The sequence below is a fragment of the Protopterus annectens genome, chromosome 1.part1 (assembly GCF_019279795.1).
Source record: "Protopterus annectens isolate FY-2018-M chromosome 1.part1, PAN1.0, whole genome shotgun sequence".
NCBI classification, from domain to species: Eukaryota; Metazoa; Chordata; order Ceratodontiformes; family Protopteridae; genus Protopterus; species Protopterus annectens.
Genome location: NC_056726.1, coordinates 242,340,432 through 242,362,313, shown reverse-complemented (window position 1 = coordinate 242,362,313; position 21,882 = coordinate 242,340,432). Strand labels below are relative to the sequence as shown.

General features: G+C 41.7%; 1 protein-coding gene across 1 annotated transcript in view; it reads right to left on the bottom strand.

The window, feature by feature from the left end:
- Window positions 1-3,912: 3,912 nt before the first annotated feature.
- The window catches only part of LOC122814373 (nephrocan-like), a 101,589-nt gene continuing 83,619 nt past the window's right edge, over window positions 3,913-21,882 (bottom strand). The window contains 1 exon segment of the mRNA XM_044086960.1: window positions 3,913-3,996. Coding sequence (XP_043942895.1) covers window positions 3,913-3,996 — 84 coding nt within the window.

The window sequence follows — 21,882 nt, the reverse complement described above, 5'->3', positions numbered from 1 at the left end:
TATAATCGCATACATTTTCATCTACCTTGCGTCTATGCTCACAAAACCTTTTTGCTGTAATCTTCAGGTTTTAACTGAAAACATTCCAATAAACATTAACTTTATTATAATTTAAACAAACAATATCTGACAGTGTAGGAGCAGCAGTTAGAGCCTTACCATTGTGTAAGGGGGGGGGGGCAGGACCCATACCATAGCCCTTGGTCAGCATTAAACTGTTTGCATGATATTTCAAATATATGAATAAAACTATCAAAATCATCATCTTTCATATATTGGGGGAAAAGTTTACTGAACTTCTGTTGCTTCTTAGTTATTCCCTTCCCCATTACCTCCATGACCCTGACAAAGAGTCAACATCCCCTTTTCGTGATGTCACTGTTTCTCATTTTCTTCAGCCTTCAAATACCACAGTCTTTTTGCTGATTGCAACTCCATACCTTTGGCCTGCAGTTAATGTCTGTTTAACCCCAGATGGGTTTACTAAGCCTCTGAGAGAAAAGGTAAACTGTCCTATTGCCAAGGGTTGCACATCCCCTTCACCAAACTGGTTATCCTCCTGGTTGCTGGTCTGAGCAGCAGCAGCAAGTAAAGCTGAAATCATTCCTTCTGTGGTCTGGTTGGCACGCACCAATCTTTTAGCTTCACACAACATGGACAACTGGTTCCTTGACAGCTTACCATAATCCTCTGCTGACATCTTTGCCTGCTTTCCCTGACTAAGCTAAAGTAAAAAAAAAAAAAATTAAATTGTTGATAAAATCAAACTCTGCATGTTTAACTTGTGGCTGTGGGGAGTATACACACCTTCAGTAACAACTGCCCACAGGCTACTGAAGTTCAGTTAATATCCTACTGCTCTGCCACCAATATGTGACAGCCTCTCAACTCCAGGTGAGTAATGATTGAGCCTTAGTCCTCACCAATGCGACAAGTGACAGGCGGCCACTAAAAACAGTAATGTATTTACTGAATTTTACTCAGTATTTTAAAATGCAGCGCTTTGCACCAAGCACTTTCCCATTAACAGCACACAGGAAACACACTCAAGATGGCCTGGACTCTTGCTTCTCTCCAGACTCCAAGCAAGACTACACAGCGTCCACTTTGGAGCAGTGTTTACCAGTTCTAAATAGCCGATGCACCCATCAGCTGGTTATTTGATTTTCACACACAAGTACTTTGCAGAAAAGTTGGCACAGGATTACTAGCTGTACCCCCTCTTTCCAGATTGTAAGGTAATTATACTGCCTAAGTGTCTTTCAAGGGTACTGAATTATACTGAGTAAAATGAATTCTAATATAAATGGTGGAGTGTGACCCAAGCACGAAAGCTTTTCAGGGTGGCCACAGTGTCAGTGAAATAATCAGAAGAAATGCCAACATGTTAAAAGTATTCTGTATAAGACCAGCCACAATGAAATGTATAGATGTATATAATAATAAGTACTAACAGAGAAAACATGGAAATACTGAATATCTAATTACAATGAACACCAGAGTTTCAATCACAGGAGATGTGAGAATACAGTTGGACAGACTCACATAGCTACAGAAAAACAATATTTACCTAATATCACTGTATTTCATGACTGTCTAAATAATTGCTTCCTATTTAACCTAATAAATTCAGCAATGCATTATGGCGTCCTGAGATGCTGACTTCCACAAGGGCAGGTGGTGATCTAAGTGAGTGAGATATCTGTCAAATACCTTTGCTTGTCAGAGAAATCAAAACAAGACAAACTGCTGCAAGAGTTCTGTCCTTTGAGTACTGTTTACAGAATGACATCATACACTCAAAAAAAATTCATTTATTCTAACCGGGTCTGTCTGCAGATGTGGTATATTTTCCTCTTGGTTACTGGATGTCATGTCTGGAACTTGCACTGCTTTTTGCTCAACAGCTGCAGTACTTTTCCCAGTCAGTGATTTTTCCTCACCTTTTGTAGCTGATTATACTTCTGGTCCTCTGTAATTTTTTTTTCGTGGCATCCAGGCAATGCATTTAATAAACAGCTAGTAAATTTAACCCAGAAACACAAAAGTACACTGGCCTTTTCTGCTGAGTTTCTCTTTTCACACTGTGAGAGCTAAAATTAAGTTATTACTGAATGTGCATCCATCTTGAAAGTGTCTCCCTGGCAATCTTACTGATTCCAGGCAAGAATCAAAACTTCAGAGGTCTACTAGGGTAGATGCCCCTGTTATGAAAAAGCAGAAAAAATAACAGTTGTGTACAATCTTAGCAAAGCAGTAGATGTACTTTATCGCTGTGCAGCATATTACATAAATGGATGTCGTACAGAGAGCAGCCCAATGCTCAGCCACAATGAAAAAAGCATAAAAAGTATCTTGTATGTGCTGTATGTCACATTTATGCTATCTGCAGAGAAGGTAGGGCATAAAAGGAATATAGAGATGCAACTATCCAGAACATCTTTGCCACCAATTTGAATGCAACTTTTGCCAGTTGGTCTGAATGCCTTGTTGCTGCAATGAATATTTAGCAACACCAGATATGTGCCCCGCTTTAATTTTTTTCGTGTTACTTTTCTTGTTTTTTTTTATTTTATTTTGTTAACTAAAACTTATATTGTTCAATAATGGAAAATGTCAGTGTGGAACGCATATTCCCCATAAGGATTGTCACAAATATTGTCTTTTTTTGTTGGGCTGCTTCCCATGACCATACCATTTGCAGTATCTCTAAAGGCATTCTGAAGCCGTTTGTCTTCACTGGTACTCTATCTTGAGATCCAAAGGCTTAAACATGTAGCCCAGGGTACTATGACATAATTCTTTATACCCAAGATACTCCTGTTACGTAAAAAGACAACCAAGAAGTGTTGAACGGATTCTTTAGCTGTCTAGCTTCCAACAGATGTACCTACAGAAGCAGATAATAGCTCTGTGAGTTGATCGGCATCTACGTCAGACTCCTCTGCCAGGACCCCACCACAGGCTGGCATAGATCCGTCTTTTCACACATCGTTTGATGCTTTGGAGGTGCCTGCTATAGAGTTTGAGGGGCAAGCCTGGTTGATAATGTTGAACGGTTCTAGATGGATTCTGCAAATACTGCTGAAGGAGAAAGTACTGGTTTCTCTTATCAAATCGAAACAAGGGTTGGAAACTATACTGTCTGGATTTGAAGGATACCTATCTCCATATTCCCATTCATCCTCTAGTCAGTAAATATTTACATTTCCCTGTTTTTGTTTTACTCATTTTCTGTTCTATTTACCCTCTGACCTTCCAAATGCCCAAAGGTTATTCACCAAATGCCTCACTTCTGAGATTGCTTTTTGTAGGCTTAAAAGCATTCACATTTTTCCCTATCTGGATGACCTGTTGATTCTGGCTCCTTCTCCCATCAACTTCTTACAGGACATCCATTTCATCACTCTTCTCATACAGAGCTTGAGGTTCAATATTAACCTCAAAAAAATCTGTCATCACACCCTCTTAAGGTCACATTTCTTGACTGCAAGATACAGGCCATTCCAATGCTGGCTTCCCTTCAAGATGCAAAGGTCTTGCCCTTGACAGTATTCTTCTAGTCTCTTCTTTCCCATCCTCTATCTCAATCTGAGAATTTCTTCAAGCTGTGGGATTTGTGGCTTCCACCATCCCCATGTTTCCTCTTGCCACACCTCATATAAGAAGTTTCAATGGTACCTGAAGTCGATTTGGCTTCAACACTGCCATTCTCTGGAACTCTGTGCACCTCTCCTTCCTTGTCCCAAGCTTGAACTCCAGTAGTGGATTCAGAAGCCTGCTCTCAATCTAGCTCTGCCCTTTCAAGTTCTGGTTCTTTCTCAAGTGTTGCTCACAAATGCCTCAAACCTGGGATGGGGAGCTTCTTACAGCCTTAAAAAATGTCCAGGTCTCTAGTCGCCTCACCAGAAGTCAGACTGCATCAACACGTTTCACACCATGTTTCTTCTTGGCCCTCTTAAAGTTTTCACAGACAACACCACCGTGATGCCGTATCTAAACAAAGAGGGGGGCACAAGGTCGTTATCTTCTGTACAGATTACCTCTTCAGGCCTATGATTTATCTGTTGCTATTAGGTGACTCTGTGGAGGTTTTCCTCAAAATACTGTTTTTGCCTCCACTATCACCAGAAAACTTACTGTTGTCAGTTGAGGAGCATAAAGTCCCCTGACATAGAAGGTGGTCATCCTATCCTTTCCATACAAGGAGTTGTTTCTGTATGCTTTACCTCACCTTTCTCTACTGTCAAAGATCCTGCAAGACTCCACACAAATCTTGTTAGAGACTCTCTTTTGCCTCACACAGCACTGGTTCCCCCACTTGTTCTATCTGGCTAACGGCAATCAACACAAGTTACATCACCAGGAGGACCTACTCCACAGGACAAGAGATCTCTTATCTATCATCATTTGCTACTCTTCAAATGACTCTGTGTGCTAGAAGGCTTTGATCCTCTTTAGGCACCCTTTTCTGAGGATGTGCTTCAGATTTTACAGGAGAACATAAAACTCAATACCAAAAAATATTTCTCCAAATGGAAGACACTTTCTGTTTGGTGCCTCTCTCATCACCAGAATCCTTTTCTAGGGGGGGTCCCTTTAGTTCTCTCTTATCTGTGTAAGTTGCTCCAGGCTGGCTTGGCCTACTTTTCAGTCAAGACCCTTTTGACAGCAATTTTTGCATGTCTGCCATTGAATCCTCCTTTGGTTGCTTGTTTTGAGGTTAAACAATTCCTGAACGGTGTCTTACATATCAAAACCCCAAAAAAGCCTATTTCTCCCTCGTGAGACCTTTACTTTGTTTTGGAAAAACTGACTCAGACTCCCTTTCAGCCTATAGATTCAGGTTTCCTGAAACATTATACTTGGAAGGCTGTCTTGTCATTGTTCCTTACTTCAGCCAGAAGGGTCTCGGAGTTCCAGGCCCTTATGGCTGATCCTCCTTTGTAGTCTTTCATAAATACATGGTGCATCTTCAGACCAATCCTTTTATGTACAACGTGGTAAATGAGATGCCTCTTAATCAGCCAATTCAGCTTCCTTCCTGTTTTCTTTCCCCACAGTTTGTTAGTAAGAAGGTTTTTCACACTTTGGATTTACACAGACAGCTGTGGTATTATCTAGAGAAAACTAAGGACTTTCATAATTCTGAGTAGCTTTTTGTTTCTTTTCATCTCAGGACATTGGGTTTAGCTGTCTCCATGCAATCCAAATCCTCTTGGATTCCTAAGACAATTTCCTTTTGTTATTCTTTTCATGAAAAATGGCTTTCTACCTCTGTAAAGATACAGTCTATCACAGCGGTTGCCTCTTCAGGTGGTTTCTTACAGGGTTAGAACACTAATTCCATCTTTGAGGCTGCTACTTGGTCTTCTGTTTATAGTTTTAATAAACATTATAAGTTAGTTGCTGTTTCCGGGGCCAGGGATGGTTTTGCTAAGGTCATCCTGCATGGTTTTGTTCAGGGCTCTTCTCCGCCTTTCTCCTCCCAGTCAGCTTCCCAAGGTTTTGTACTCTCCCCTCTAGGAATACTGAAGCAAAGATATAGAAGGACACAGTACAGCTGTGTAAAACTGTACCATAACAGTAGATGTCCTTCTCTTCACTGTGCAGTAATGAGTCCCTCCCTCCTTCCTCTTATTCTTTTAGTTCCTCTCTTTGGGTGCTTTCCTGGCTAAGGGGTTACCACTCTCTTTTCCATGTATATTTTTTATTCAGGATGTGCATTTGCTCCTTTGCCCTTAGGAGGATGCCTCCTCTCCCGGGGATATTCAGTTGTGGGAAATTGCATCTGTACATCACCTTTATGGATTAAGAATTGTGTGGAGAGCCTATGTATGACATATGGTACATATAAAATCCAAAGGCTTTAGTACACTGGCAGATGTTGAGCTACTGTGGCAGGAGATAACCTTCTGTTAAGAATACTGCAACAGTGAAGAGAAGGGCATCTACTGTTATGTCAAGATTTTACACAACTGTACTTTAATGAGACATGGTTCAAAGCAAGAGAGTACCCCAGCAGCACAAGGTTTCAATGCCTTCCACACCTTTGACCAGTAGCTGCACAGACAGGGGTTAAAAGTGGAACTGCCTCAATATATGTCTTTAACAAGTAAAACTCTTGAGTTGTCAAACAGCATGACTTTCTGGACTTCCTCTACGTGCATAGACAAAATGCCATACCATATCCTAGCCAGCTATAAGTAACCTACCATGTCCCAAGAACCTGAATGTATATTTGGACCTACTAGAGACACTTACCATCCAACCTGACACCCTACTATGCAAGAATGTAATCACCCTATACAGACTAGGAATCCTAAATGGCATCAAAGCTATATGCAAAGAGATTCCTGGACTTCTACAAACACCATAGACCAAATAGTGAATACGCCCATTGGGAGATAGCAACATACTGGATCCTGTGCTCGCAAATATGGGAGAATGCTGCACCACCCCAATATCTTGCCCTCCCTAGTAAGATCTGACCATAAAGCTGTCTCCTTCGAAATCAAAATCAACTCAATAATCACATTAAAACTAGTAACAATTATGAACTATTCCAAGTCAAACTACCTTTTACTAAGTGATGCTTTGTCAAAATTAAAGGCACCACCAAACCCCAAGACCACAGCAGGCTATGCTGAATTGCCTCAGAATACTGTACAACCATGTCAATGGCTGCACAAAGGTGGCTAAATGTACCAGAAGCAAGCACAGGACTAGCTCCAGAAATAAACTATCCAGGTAACTTTCCAAATTAAACAGGATATACAACAAAAGGAAAGAAAATGGCAAAAATCAGGAACGATAATTTACATAAAAATAAAAACTCTTTCATCAAACCAAATAGGCAATTAAGAGGACTAATTAGGTTAAGCAAATAAAACTCCGAGGTTAAGATAGGCTCCCAGGTGAAAGATAACCATAAAGTTATATAGCTATGTCAGTAACCTAAAGGGCAACATACAGCAACATGCAAAAATGGTGGTTAATGGTGCCACATTCAATAAGCCTGGTGATATAGAGAACCTGTTAACAGACAAACTCAGTTAACACTTTAGCATCTCTCACCACCAACACTCCAAATACCCACAAACATAACCCGTCCAACTATAACTACGAAGCGTGTACTGGCTACACTCTCTAAAATCAATAACATCCCAGGATTACTCCTCAACAGTTTAAATTATGACTTATCAGGACATGTAGTGTAATTATTTAACTAAAGTCTTAAAACAGGCTTTATGCCAGGTGAATAGAGAGAAGAGATGCTCACACCCTTCATAATGGAGGATCTTTGACAGATCCTGGATACTACAGACCCATTCGTCTGACCATTCTAATTTGCAAAGCCGTGGAAAAAATTACAAAGGAAATTGTCAACAAGGATATAGGAGATATACAAACATGAGATCCATACTGGCTTTGTCAAAGGAAGGTCATGTTTACTGAATCTGGTGGACTTCTTTAAAAAGATCAGTATGAAAATGAATGGGAGAAAATGGTGCATACCCCCGAAGTAGATCTGGCTAAAACATTTGATATAACAGTCCACTTGTGCATTGTCAACAAATGTATGTAACTACGTATGAACCCATTTTTAGCATACTGGATATCTAGCTGGTTCACTGATGAGACAAAGTAGATTACAACTGGCAAGGCCACCTCCACGAAGAGGCCAATTACCACTGGAAGCCTCAGGGCTCTCTGCCAGGCCCACTCCTCTTTGGTATCTATTTATCAGATGTCAAAGCCAATGTCAAAAGTCCTCTGGCTAACAAAGTTCACAGATGACTGCAAAGTGGGAGAAGTCATTGAATCACCATAGATGAGAACACCCTCCAGGAAAGTCTGAGACCGACAAATTCTTTGAACCAAAGCCATGGCTTAAAACTCAATGCCAAGAAATGCATTATAGGACCTTTTGGAAAGTCAGACACCATGGATAACTATGTGATGAATAAAACACCCCTAAAAGTAGATTCATTAGTCATGGATCTGGGAAGTCATACAGACAGTGTCCGAGCCTTCGACCAATCTGTAGACAGTACTAAGAAAACCCTTCTACACTGCTTTATTTAGAATCAGGGCCATGGCATCCAGGTCAAGAGAAGTCATCATACAACTGTACTCCACCCTCATCACAGCCATCATAGAGTAAAATGTCCCCTTCAGTATGTACCTGACCAAACACGTGCAGCAACTGGAGTGCCCACAATGGTTCTTTACAAAAAAGATACAAGGAATAAACACAATGACCTATACTGATTGCCTGAAACCCCTGTTTCTTTACTCAGTATCATACAGACTTCTGAGAGCTGATCTCTAACCTGTATACATGGCATCCATGGACCCTGTTTTGATCAACCTTTTACATAACTGCAAAACAAACAGCATCCGAAGTACTACATTAAAATACCTAAATTTGTCTAAAAATATAAATAGACATGTTAGAGAGAGATACATTTCTCAGAAAATTTCCATTCTGTGAAACTGGCTCCCCATCCATTTCAAGCAGAGGTCCTCCCTATGGATAGCTAATTAGAAATTCACCCCTGGTCTGCTGCCTATGTGTGATGGACAGAGGGAGTCAGTAAATTAGCCCCATATATAGATCAAATTTGTGGCTCTCATTTAGGTTGCACAGCTAGGCTTATAAGGGTCCTACTATAGCAATAACCCAGGCCTGGGTGTGGGTAATGCTGGATTTACCCACGGTTGGCATGGTTTGGTCACGAGGGCGAAGCCCGAGTGGCTAAACAAAGCCAACCGTGGGTAAATCCAGCATTACCCACACCCAGGCGTGTTATTTATTATAAATGACATTATTTAAGAAAAAAATACTTACTTTTCTTAAATAATGGCATTGTATAATGCATCCTTGCTGCCCTTCCGCAGCTGTCTGGTATTCTGCGGCAGTTCTGATGTACTGCGCATGCGTATGCCTACACAGTACATCAGAGCTCAGGGCAAAAAAAAGCAACGGAGAAAGCAAGATCTCTGTTGCTTTTTTAGCTGTTTCGCTATGCTAAATGGATTTAACATAACGAGACAGCTTTAAAATAAGCAACGGAGATCTCCGTTGCTTATTTTAAAGCTGTCTCGCTATGTTAAACCCGTTTAATATAGCGAGATAGGTTTTAAAAAAGCAACGGAGAAAGCAAGATCTCCGTTGCTTTTTACACTGTCTCGCTATGTTAAAGGATATTAACATAGCGAGACAGCTTTAAAAAAAGCAATGGAGATCTCCGTTGCTTTTTTTAAAGCTGTCTCGCTATGTTAAATTCCTTTAACATAGCGTGACAGTCTTTTTTAAAAAAAAAATTATACTAATGCAAAAAGTCCGGGCGACCAGACCTTTTTCCATTACTATAAGTGGATTTACAACGTGCACGCTGACCAATCAGCGTGCACGTTTTGGAATATTAAAAGGGGGGTCATGGTATAATGGTAGTTAGCCTATGTACATTTATGAACCTATGGTGGAATCCTAAAATTAAAAAAAAATAACTCATTACATGCAAAAACAAGCTCAGCTCCCAAGGTGCCAAAAAGGAACTACATCAGAAACATCAAAAACAGTGCCCAGCACTGTTCACAAATAATAGCAAATGACATTACTTACTAAAACCCAAAGAACATAAATTTATCAGCCAATAATTTTAGTGTAAACTTCAACCTCATTCTCAAAACAGTTTTCTCAATCCTAACTGTAACTAACCCACCAAATCTTCCAAGAGCACCATCAAATGCCAAGAACACTATTTCTATGGGGCTGGATAGGCTAGACAGCATATCGTTCATCTTATGGTTAGCCTGAAATTACAGAGGTCTTGCAAAAGATATTCGGTATCAACCTCACATCAGGCTTTGTGTTAAACAAATAGTGGACCCCTCCAGTTATCTGCTTGCCCAAAAGTTGGGCGTCAACTTACCCAAGTTAATGATAGAACCATAAGCTTGACCAGCCCCATCTGTAAGACCATGCAAAAGAATTGTTATACAATTAATATATAGCAGTATAGGGAACCTACAGACATGTAAGCCATGCTAGTATGTATTTGTTAAGGGCAAATCCTACCTATTTAACCTAACGGACTTCTTCAAAAAAGTAACTAACGCAATGGATGAGGACAAACACATGCACAGTGAACATCTAGGACTCACAAATGTGTTTAATACCATTCCACAGTAATGTATCACATAAATTGTCACAACTAGACATAAATTCTGATGTAAAGCTTTGGATAGCAAACTGCCTCACAAATAGAACACAGGAAATCTGGACGGGCAGCCCCATGGACTTAAAGATTTGAACCAACAGAGTACCCAAGGTTCAGTCCTTGGCCCACTCCTCTCTGGCATCTATTTCTTAGAGGTCACAGCCAATGCACACAGCTTATGCCTTACAAAGTTTACAGATGGCTGCAAATGACTAACTACTCTGAATACACAAAGATTCTCCAAGAAGGCCTGTCTTAAATGAACAGCTGGTGCCAGATCCAAGGGCTAAAACTGAATGCCAAGAAATGTATAATTTGTACAGTGGTACAGCGGTAGCGTTGTCGCCTCACAGCAAGAGGTTCTCCGGTTCGATTTTCGGCTGTGGTGCCTTCTGTGTGGAGTCTGCATGTCCTCCCTGCGTTCGTGTGGGTTTCCTCCAGGTGCTCCGGTTTCCTCCCACATTACAAAGACATGCATCCGGAGCATTTCTCCCCAGGCCTCTGCTGAAAATCAGCTTCGTTCCAAGACGGACTTTCCCAGTTAACAAATGTTAAATAAATAAATAAATTGTAGCCTTCAGCAAACAACACACACTGTGTAACTATCACACTGACGACTTACCTCAGAAACTTGATCCTGCAGTTAGGGATCTGGGAACCTGTTTTAAACACCATGTATCCCCTATGAAATTAAGTCCTTCTTCATTGCACAGCTTATATCACAAGGTATGGTATATATGTCCCGAGATATCATAGTTCCACTGTATTCATTACTCATTACACTGAACATTGAGTACTATGTCCACTTTGGTATGTATTTATACAGACACCTACAACACTTATAATGTTCATGCCACTTTATCCAAAAAAAAAAAATTAAGAGGAAAAACGGGAATAAATCATAAAAGCAATGCTGACTGCCTCATAGCACTACCCGTCTTCATGGTATCTTAAAGGATTGTGTGAGGCAGCAACTGCATAGCATATACAGCTTCAAATGAGCCTATCCTTTCACGCCTATTAAACATTTGTAAGTCTACTGATGTCAGAAACACCAGCCCGAGGAATATAAGTCTCTTCTGCAACATAAACCATGTAGGAAGGTTAGGTATGTATCAGAAAGACTCCTGCTTCTGCAAAAACTGCCTTCCACTTCAATGTAAGCAAAGCAAACATCTTACTCTGTTCAAACCAAACTTGAATGACTGCTTAGGAAATCTCAAATTCACCCTGGTTAAGCACCTTTGTCCCTCATGGACAGTGGAAGCATGTAAACATCCAAAATTCACTAGTTACAAACACCTATGGACACTAGTACGTATACTCTACAATGACAATATGTAGAGGCTTCATACAATCCTCACAGATCAATAGCCTAATAAGAACCTCAAATCTGTGAATCTGTAAGTAAAAATCTGATTGCTAATACCACCCTCCCCAAAATAAGAACAATGAATTTGTGCCTTAATTTCTTATTTATTCCCAGTTCAACTTTATAGATCACCACACAGGAAAAATTACATGTTTCTGTCACTACAACTACTTTCCCACAAATTAAAGAAGACTTCTTCTTCTTTAGGCTTTTCCCGGTTAGGGGTTGCCACAGCGGATCACCTTGTCCGCACATGGAATGGCAGTGGAGTTTTATGGTGTCGAGTTGACAGCCCGGCACCCAACCTTCCACAGAAGGCACACTCACACGCACACCTAGGGCCAATTTAGAGTGTCCAATCCACCTGCAGCATGTCTTTGGGATGTGGGAGGAAACCGGAGCACCCGGAGGAAACCCACGCGACCACAGGGAGGACATGCAGACTCTGCACAGAAGGCACCCCAGCCGAGGATTGAACTGGAGAACCTCTTGCTGTGAGGCGGCAATGCTAACCACTGCACCACCGTGGCCGCCCTCCACAAATTAAAGAAGACAAAAAATAAAAAAAGATTTAGCAGTTACATAAAAAAAGTGCTTAACTTTCTGTAAGTATTCACAGCAGTGTACAGAGAAAAGCATATCCCAGAAGACTGAAGAATAAGCATACTCGTGCAAGTGTACAAGAAAAAGGGAACATCCACAAGTATGGGCAGTACAGAGGCATCAAACTCCTATCACATTGCATGAAAGTTCTGGAAGGGGTGACTGAAAAAAGGACATGCAGAATAGTACAGTGTAAGATGTGAGACGAGCAGTTCATACTAAGATCAGGATGCAGCACAAATGACCCGATGTTTGCAGTGAGACAGATAGTTGAGAAGAAGCTAGAGATGAGGAAACAGTCCATCTAGACATTCCTAGACTTAGCAAAAGCATATGAAAGGGCCCAAGAAAGATGATCTGGGCAGTAATGTGGTGGTTTGAAGTCCCGGAAAGATTAGTAGAATAAGTGCAGGCTTTGTACAAGGCCCTAATGACTCAATTATGAACAGTGTTCGGCCTCACAGAGGGGTTCCCAGTGGGAGTGGCTGTACACCAGGGTTCAGCTCTGAGCCCATTACTTTTCATACTGGTGATGGACTACATTAGCAAACAGTTTGGAGGGAACAGATCAACAAAGTTGCTATATGCAGATGATGTGACATTACAGTCAGACTCTGAGCAAGAACTGCAGCTAATGATAGGGGAATGGAATAAAATACTGAAGGCAAATGGAATGAAACTAAGCACAGATAAGATAGTGGTAACGTAATGGCAGCAAACTGGGGAAATCGGAAGAAGCTGAGAATTGAGATAGAAGAAAAGATAGGGTTAAAGGTAAACAGCTTCAAGTATCTGGGATGGGTTGGAAGTCTGACTGAAGAGGTCAAAGCTAGAATCAGAGAGACTGCAATCAACTAGCATATAATCTCAGGTAAAGTCTATGACAAAAAAATGCCAACGAATCTGTAAAGTAAAATGTACAAAACAGTGGTGTGACCAGTACTACTGTATGGTACAGAAACCTGGGCAATAAAGGCAGAGCAGATTAAGAGGCTAGAGGTGAGGGAAACAAAGTGCCTGAGAAGGGTGGTAGGATGCACAATGTGGGACAGAAAAAGAAATGACAACATAAGAACAGAAACCAAAGCAGCTCCATATTGCAAAAAAGATCAAAGAGAAAAGATTACGGTGGTTAAGACACATGCGCAAGAAAGCAGAAGACAATCTGGTGAAGAAAATTTGGGACAGACAGAAAGAAGGTGTAAGAGCAAATGAGAACTTCTAGCGAACAAGAGGAGGATGGATTGTGTGAAAGAAGATCTGCCACAGTTCAGCATAAGTGTTGAAGAATTCAGAAACGTGCAAACAATACCCCAACCCAATGGGGAAAAGGGGGAAGAAGATGATGATGATGAGGTAAAGGAAAGTGCTTAAATGGCTTCAGCAACATAACCGCACATCCCAACTTCAGTTTTACTAACTTATTTGTAACCTATTTATTACCTTTATGCTTATCTATAATAAAATACAATATATTACTTTCAAAACTTCTTCTTCTTTCAGCTTTTCCCGGTTAGGGATCGCCACAGCTGATCATCTGTCCGCTCATGATTGGCAGTGGAGTTTTATAGTGTCAAGTTGCCAGCCCGGCACCCATCCTTCCACAGAAGGCACACACACGCACACACTCACACCTAGGGCCAATGTAAAAACAAAAAAAATTTTATTATTGCAATAAAACATACATGGTAGCAAAATGAAAGCACAATTAAGCAACACATGCCCAGATTTTTGCCTCTTATTATTGGTCTATTCCTCATAAAATGTGTTTTTCTGACAAATCACTGGGATAATATGGAGGATTGGAGAATTGAAGCCACTAAATTATGCATACATTTGAGCTGAAGACTTCAAATCCTTCAGAAAATGCACATTTACGCAAACCCTGTTATGCACAACCTGGTTGTACAAGTAATTTTGAAAAAATGTCCCTATTTGTGGGCCTTCCCACTGTTATGGTTTTGTCTTGACAGATATTTTCTTTTCAGATTACATACCCTTCAAAAACTCATGCTAATGCCCAACCTGTTACTGCATCAGCTTTATAATTTTTGTTACTGCAACTTTATAATTTTGCGACTGCAATATTTAAAAACTGTCAATGTTTTTAGGCCTTTGTCACAATTTTATGTATGACTTTGTCAAGCAGTAGTACACGAAAAGATCAGACTTCCAGTCGCGTGTGCGAATCATATCTTACTTAAATAAAAAGGGTAATCGTTTCTTCCTTAGATGGAAAGATCGATTAATATAAGACAAAAAATAGTATTTTTTTAAGTAGAACCGATCGGTGAATATAATACAGAAAATGTCATTTTCTCGCAATTCTGTAGTAGACTTCGAATGAGTAAAGAAAAGCGCAACAGAAGTGTGAAATGGCTAACCCTGCCCTTTCCCAACCTAATATAAGACAAAAAATTAGTATTTTTTAAGTAGAACCGATCGATGAATATAATACAAAAAATTACCTTTTCTCGCAATTCTGTAGTAGCCTTCGAATGACTAAAGAAAAGCGCAACAGAAGTGTGAAATGGCTAACCCTGCCCCTTTCCCAACCCGGTAACACCGCCCCTTTCCTCCCAGTGACGTCGGATGTGACGTAAGTAAGGTCCCTTCAGCCGAGGGAATCTAGCCGCGACCAAGAGACTATACTTCTCAACTGTATAGATGTTTGCAGAATGTTCCTGATTTTTGATTCATGGTTTAGTCTATTTTTCATAAAACTGAGGTTTTCTGGCAAATCATTAAAGATTGAAGATAGACATTAATGTCATGGTAATACAAAACATGTTATTCTATCAACTTTCTAAGTTCGTAAGAATAATATTTAAAAAGTGTCCCTGTTTTGGGGCCTTTGTCCCACTTTTATTTATGTTTTTGTCCAGGTGTTTTGCTTTAAGAGGTTGAAAGGTATGCGAGGAAGCGAGTTTACGGATCATTGAGCTGTTTGTTATTACTATTCTACACGGACATAATCGGTGATGATTTAAAAATGAAAAGGTTATTTGTTGTTAACAAACGATTACGCTGTTACCCCTTAACGTCTTAATTCTAGAATCGGAGACAAAGCCAAAAAGAAAAATAATTGGGAACGAAGGTCTCAAATCAAGAGCACTCAGTTATTGCTACAGTACTTGAAACATCGGGTACATTTTGTGAAGTAAAAAAACGGTACTGTAACTGTATGGATTTTTATTATCGATGACGGTTCTCGTACTACTTGTTTTGTTAAACAAAGCATTTGACAGCGGTTGCAGAGTAACTAACCACTTACTCAAACCAGAGCGTAATAGTACATTTTCAACAGAATATGTATTGTAGAAACTTATGAAACTCTCGAGCGGATAGTGATCGGTAACCGCCTTAGTGCAAGTTTTTATATGTGCTGTGTTTCCGTGTTTTGTCCTGGGGGCGCAGTGGATAGAACAAATAAGTCAATTAATAACGCTTGCATTAATAAAGAGTATATACACACTATACATCTCTCTCTTTCTGTGTATATAAAGACTAAAAATGTGGAGGCTGGGGGCACAACCTCCCCTCCAAAAAAAATGTTTCTCACAGACAGTCTCTTAAAAATGTGAGGCTAACATGGCTGCTGTCTTAACTACATTGACAGCGGTACGTTTCGGTAGCTACAGAGGTAATGTAGTGGACGGTGTCCCATTATTTTTATTATAGTTGCAAGGAACTTTTTAGCTTTAGCAAGTTGTGCTCAGTCTTAATCGTCGAGGGCAACCTTAATTAAATTCCATTTCATTAATTTTACACTCGTGTAGAAAAAGTGCATCGGCAGAGGAAGTTTAGAATTTATAGGTTCATGGGTTCATACTAGGCTATCTGCCCAAGTGCATTTATAAGCCTAGGCCAGAGTTTTGTGGCTTTCGCCACCCCTTTAGTTTGGCGGATACTATGCCCATTATTTTGCTGTGCCTCTGTCAAGCAGTGGCACTGAGATAATCCCTGGGGTATATCTGCGATCTCCCATCCATTGGTCAAGATTTCTCTTGAACAAAGCCAGCGAGGTGCTCTGCCTCACATGTACCGGGATTTTGTTCCACAGCATAGGGAGTCTCTGGGTGATGAATCTGTCCCTCCAGCACGTCCTATTAATAACCGTGTCCAGGTTTAAGTCTCCCGCCCTTGTAGTTCAGCGGGATCTACAGTTTTTGAGGTGAAGCATATTCATCAATTCTGGGTTGGACATGGCCTTGTATGTCAGGCACAGGTCACCGCTCAGCAGACGGTAAGCGACTGAATAGAGCTGGAGTTCCTTCAGTCGGGCAGCATAGGACATATTTTTGAGACCCTTTATCCTTTTGGTGAGGAACTTTTGGGGCCTTTCCAGTTGCTGCAGGTGTCGTGTCAGATACATTCCGAATGGGGCATTGTACTCAATCATTGGTCTGATGAGTGATGAGTACAGGGGGACGATGACCTCCCTTGATCTAGATGTGAATCCCTTCATGATCAGGTGGGCAATGTAGAAGGTCTTCCTAACTACTTTGGCAACGTGAGTGTCAAACAAAAGGTTACTGTCAACCTGGGTCCCCAGATCCCTGATAACCTCTTCTGTGCTTAGTGGGTTGCCGCCATATGGTAGCTAGGGGTAACCTTGTTTTTCCCGAAGGGTATGACTATGCATTTTTGGCGTTTAACTTTAGGCCATGGCTTTGGCACCAGTTATCCGTTTCTATAAGACCCTTCTGAAGGATATCTGTGTCAGATGTGTTCTCAACTATGGCGCCTAGTTTGCAGTCATCTGCAAATTTTGTCAGCCATAATCCTCCTGTGTTTGCTTGTACTTCTGAAAAGTAGATGCCGAACAGGAGTGGGCCCAGGACTGAGCCCTGTGGGACACCACTTGTGACAGGCTTTGAGTCTGACATGGCGCCAGCAACTCTGACCCTGTGGGTTCTGTCACTTAGCCAGTTTGCAGCCCATCTTGTGACGTATGGGTTTACATTTAAGCTGATGAGTTTTTCAGTGATACCTGAGTGGGGTATTGTGTCAAATTCCTTTGCCAGGTCAAGGTAGGCTGTGTGGACTGCCTTTCCCTCATCAATGGCCTTGGTGACTGTTTCGAATAAGTCAACCAAGTTTAAAAGGCATGATCTGCCTTTGACAAAGCCAAACTGGGTCGGATCCAAAGTCTGCAAGTCCCCTATGTCTTTATTTATGAGTTCCATTATGATCCTCTCCATAGCTTTGCAGATCAGGCTTGTCAAGCTGATGGGACGGTAATTTCCAGGGTCGGTGGAGGCACCGCCTTTGTGAAGTGGGACCACAGTTGCCGTACGCCACTCCTTGGGCACGTATCCTGAGGTGAGGCTAAGATTAAACAGCTGCCCTAACTGCGGGTTTAATTCCTCATTGAGTTCGTGGAGCACACAACCGGGGACACCATCTGGTCCCATGGATGCTGTGTTTTTTGCCTTGTAGAGAGCAGTTCTCACCTGAGCGTTAGAGATGTTTGGGGGGCTACAATCCTCTGGTATAGATAGCTCACCTTTTGGGGGGGAGAAGTTTGCACTGAACCTGTCAGCCAATATGTTGGCAATGTCTGTAGGTTCAGTAATTTTTACATCATTTTGAACTAATTCTGAGCATATCTGGGAGTTTCCTCCCAGGTTTCTAACATAGCTAAAGAAGGCCTTATGATGGTCTTTTGAGTCCTTAGCGACTTTTCTCTCAAAATTTGCCTTGGATGATTTTATGAGAGATCTTAGTTTTTTACTTATAATGATCAAAGGTGTCTTCCCTTTTAAGGATTTTGCTCTATCTTGTAGTAGCTTCCTCCTTTTGATGTATAGCTTGTTTATGGCTGGGGTCCACCAGACTGGACGCTTGCCTTTGGTACAAAGAGTCTTTGTTTTGTTTGGGATTGCCTGATCCATGCAGTCCTGTAGGTGCTGGTAGAAGGCATTTGTAAGTGATTCAGCGGCTTGAGTAATGGTTTCCGTGAGGCTCGGGGGCCTTAAAAGAGACCACACCAGTCTTTAGAATTGTGAAGTCGGCTTTTGAAAAGTTCTTCACTGTGGTCTTTTTTATCTTGGGTGGGGGCGGGATGTGGACTTCCAGTGAGATTAGTTTATGGTCTGATCTCACCAGTAAGGGGTATACTTCCGGTGTTGAACATTGTGACCCCATGTTCGTGATGATGAGATCTAGTATGTTTTCTCCTCTTGTGGGGATGGTGACTAGTTGTTCCATGGCATTTGAGTTTATGAACTCTAGGAACCTTTGGGCTAGAGTGTTGGGGCTTGAGTAGTGATCCCAGTCTATATTCGGGTAGTTGAAGTCACCTAGTATGATGGTGTTTGGAGATACATTTATCCCCTCCAGTGTTTTCAGGAAAGCTATGTGAGGTGGCCTGTAACATGCTACAAATTGCAGAGCAGTCTTGCCTATGGTTAATTGCACCTGGATGGTCTCCGATGCATCGTGCGTTGCCACCAACCTTGAGGTGTGGGTGTCCTTGATGAATATAGACACCCCCCCTCCTTTCTTGGTGTTGTCCGGATTTTGGGGCCGGAACGCATGATATGAGGTAAAACCTGTTAGTGCCGGGGTGCTCTCGGGAGCCTTGAACCAGGTTTCAGTCACAACACAGACATCGATGTTCTCCATACTGAGAAGGGCCTCGAGTGCGTGCATCTTGAGATTGAGACTTCTGGCATTGAGCAGCATTACCCTTAGTTTTTTTCCTTTTTTATGTTCTAGGGTGGTAGGTTTAGAATTTGAGCTTTGCCTAAAAAAGACACTATGGGGGTGGCAAGAGCCTTTGCCAATATCCGGAAGCCCAGGGGTGACAGGTGCAAGCCGTCCCTTGCGAAGCAGCGTGGCTTGTCCAGCATGTCATCCCAGGCAGACAGACATTGGATCCCCTTTGAATGACATCAGAGTTTAAGCCAATTATTAAAGCTGATCATCTTGTCTCTATATTTAGATGGGGATGGGGGTAGATCTCAACCTCTTAGCTCAAATAAGCTGGACAAAGCCCAACATAATGGAGGGACAAAGGCCCAAAAACAGAAACATATTTAAAATATTGCTCTTTTAAAATTAGAAAGTTGCTAGAGTAACACAATTTGTGTTGGAATGCATTTTTTTAAGGATATAAAGGCTGTAACTCAAATGTATGGGCAGTTGAGAGGTATGGGAGTAAGCCATCACAACAGCAAACTGAAGATTGTAAGGGAAAGAAGTTGGAAACTGAAGAGGGCATAGTCAACGAAACGCAATCTTGACAAGTTTGCCTTCAGAATTAAGGACCTGGTCCAGAAATTTAGCAAAATGAGTTTTGTGCACAAAAACACACATGCAGGTATGTGTGTGTGTGTGTGTGTATATATGCATGTAAATTCGCTACTCATGCCTACCATGGTTTAGTAAGTGTGGCAGTGTTATGCTACCATGGTAGGCATGAGTAGCGAATTTACATCCCTTACCTCGGAAACGTCCGTGATTTGCGTTGTCGGTGATTTCAGTTGTCGGTGAAGTCAGTTTCGAAATTTCAAGTTGTCGATCTTTTCATATGAACCCATATATATATATATATATATATATATATATATATATATATATATATATGTGTGCATGTATATATGTTCATAGGTTCATGCTAGGCTATCTGCCCAAGGGCATTTATAAGCCTAGCCCATAGTTATGTGGCTTTCACCACCCCTTTAGTTTGAATAAAACTATGCCTATTATTTTGCTGTGCCTCTGTCAAGCAGTGACACTGAAGTAATCCCTGGGGTATATCTGCGATCTCCCATCCATTGGTCAAGATTCCTCTTGAACAAGGCCAGCGAGGTGCTCTGCCTCACATGTACCGGGATTTTGTTCCACAGCATAGGGAGTCTCTGGGTGATGAATCTGTCCCTCCAGCACGTTCTATTAATAACCGTGTCAAGGTTTAAGTCTCCCGCCTTGTGGTTCTGAGGGATCTAGATTTTTGAGGTGAAGCATATTCATCAAATCTGGGTTTGACATGGCCTTATATGTCAGGCACAGGTCACCTCTGAGCAAGCGGTATGAGACTGAATAGAGCTGGAGTTCTTTCAGTAGGGCAGCATAAGACATATTTTTGAGACCCTTTATCCTTTTGGTGAGGAACTTTTGGGGCCTTTCCAGCTGCTGCAGGTGTCGGGTCAGATACATTCTGAATGGGGCATTGTACTCAATCATAGGTCTAATGAGTGATGAGTACAGGGGGACGATGACCTCCCTTGATCTAGATGTGAATCCCTTCATGATCAGGTGGGCAATGTAGAAGGTTTTCCTAAATACTTTGGCAACATGAGTGTCAAACGAAAGGCTACTGTCAACCTGGGTCCCCAGATCCCTGATGACTTCTTCTGTGCTCAGTGGATTGCCACCTATATGGTAGCTAGGGGTAACCTTGTTTTTCCCGAAGGGTATGACTATGCATTTCTTGGCGTTTAACTTTAGGCCATGCCTCTGGCACCAGTTATCCATTTCTGTGAGGCCCTTCTGAAGGATATCTGTGTCAGATGTGTTTTCGACTATGGTGCCCAGTTTGCAGTCATCTGCAAACTTTGTCAGCCATAACCCTCCTGTGTTTGCTTGTACTTCAGAAAAGTAGATGCCGAACAAGAGTGGACCCAGGACTGAGCCCTGTGGGACACCACTTGTGACAGGCTTTGAGTCTGACATAGCTCCAGCAACTCTGACCCTGTGGGTTCTGTCACTTAGCCAGTTTGCAACCCATCTTGTGATGTATGGGTTTACATTCAAGCTGATGAGTTTTTCGATGATACCTGAGTGGGGTATTGTGTCGAAGGCCTTTGCCAGGTCGAGGTAGGCTGTATGGACTGCCTTTCCTCATCAATGGCCTTGGTGACTGTCTCAAAAAGTCAACCAAGTTTAAAAGGCATGATCTGCCTTTGACAAAGCCAAACTGGGTTGGATCCAAAGTCTGCAAGTTCCCTATGTCTTTATTTTTGAGTTCCATTATGATCCTCTCCATGGCTTTGCAGATAAGGCTTGTCAAGCTAATGGGACGGTAATTTCCAGGGTCGGTGGAGGCACCGCCCTTGTGAAGTGGGACCACAGTCGCCGTGTGCCACTCCTTGGGTACGTATCCTGAGGTGAGGCTAAGATTAAACAGCTGTCCTAACTGCGGGTTTAATTCCTCATTGAGTTCGTGAAGCACACAGCCGGGGACACCATCCGGTCCCATGGATGCTGTGGTTTTTGCCTTGGAGGGAGGAGTTCTCACCTGGGCGTTGGAGATGTTTGGGGGGCTACAATCCTCTGGTATAGATATCTCTCCTTTTGGGGGGGAGGGGAGGGAGAAGTTTGCACTGAACCTGTCAGCCAGTATGTTGGCAATGTGTGTAAGTTCAGTAATCTTCACATCATTTTGAACTAATTCTGAGCATATCTGGGAGTTTCCTCCTAGGTTTCTAAAATATCTAAAGAAGGCCTTATGATTGTCTTTTGAGTCCTTGGCGATTTTTCTCTCAAAATTTGCCTTGGATGATTTTATAAGAGCTCTTAGTTTTTTACTTATAATGATCAAAGGTGTCTTACCTTTCAAGGATTTTGCTCTATCTTGTAGTAGCTTCCTCCTTTTGTTGTAGAGCTTGTTTATGGCTGGGGTCCACCAGACTGGACGCTTGCCTTTGGTACAAAGAGTCTTAGTTTTAT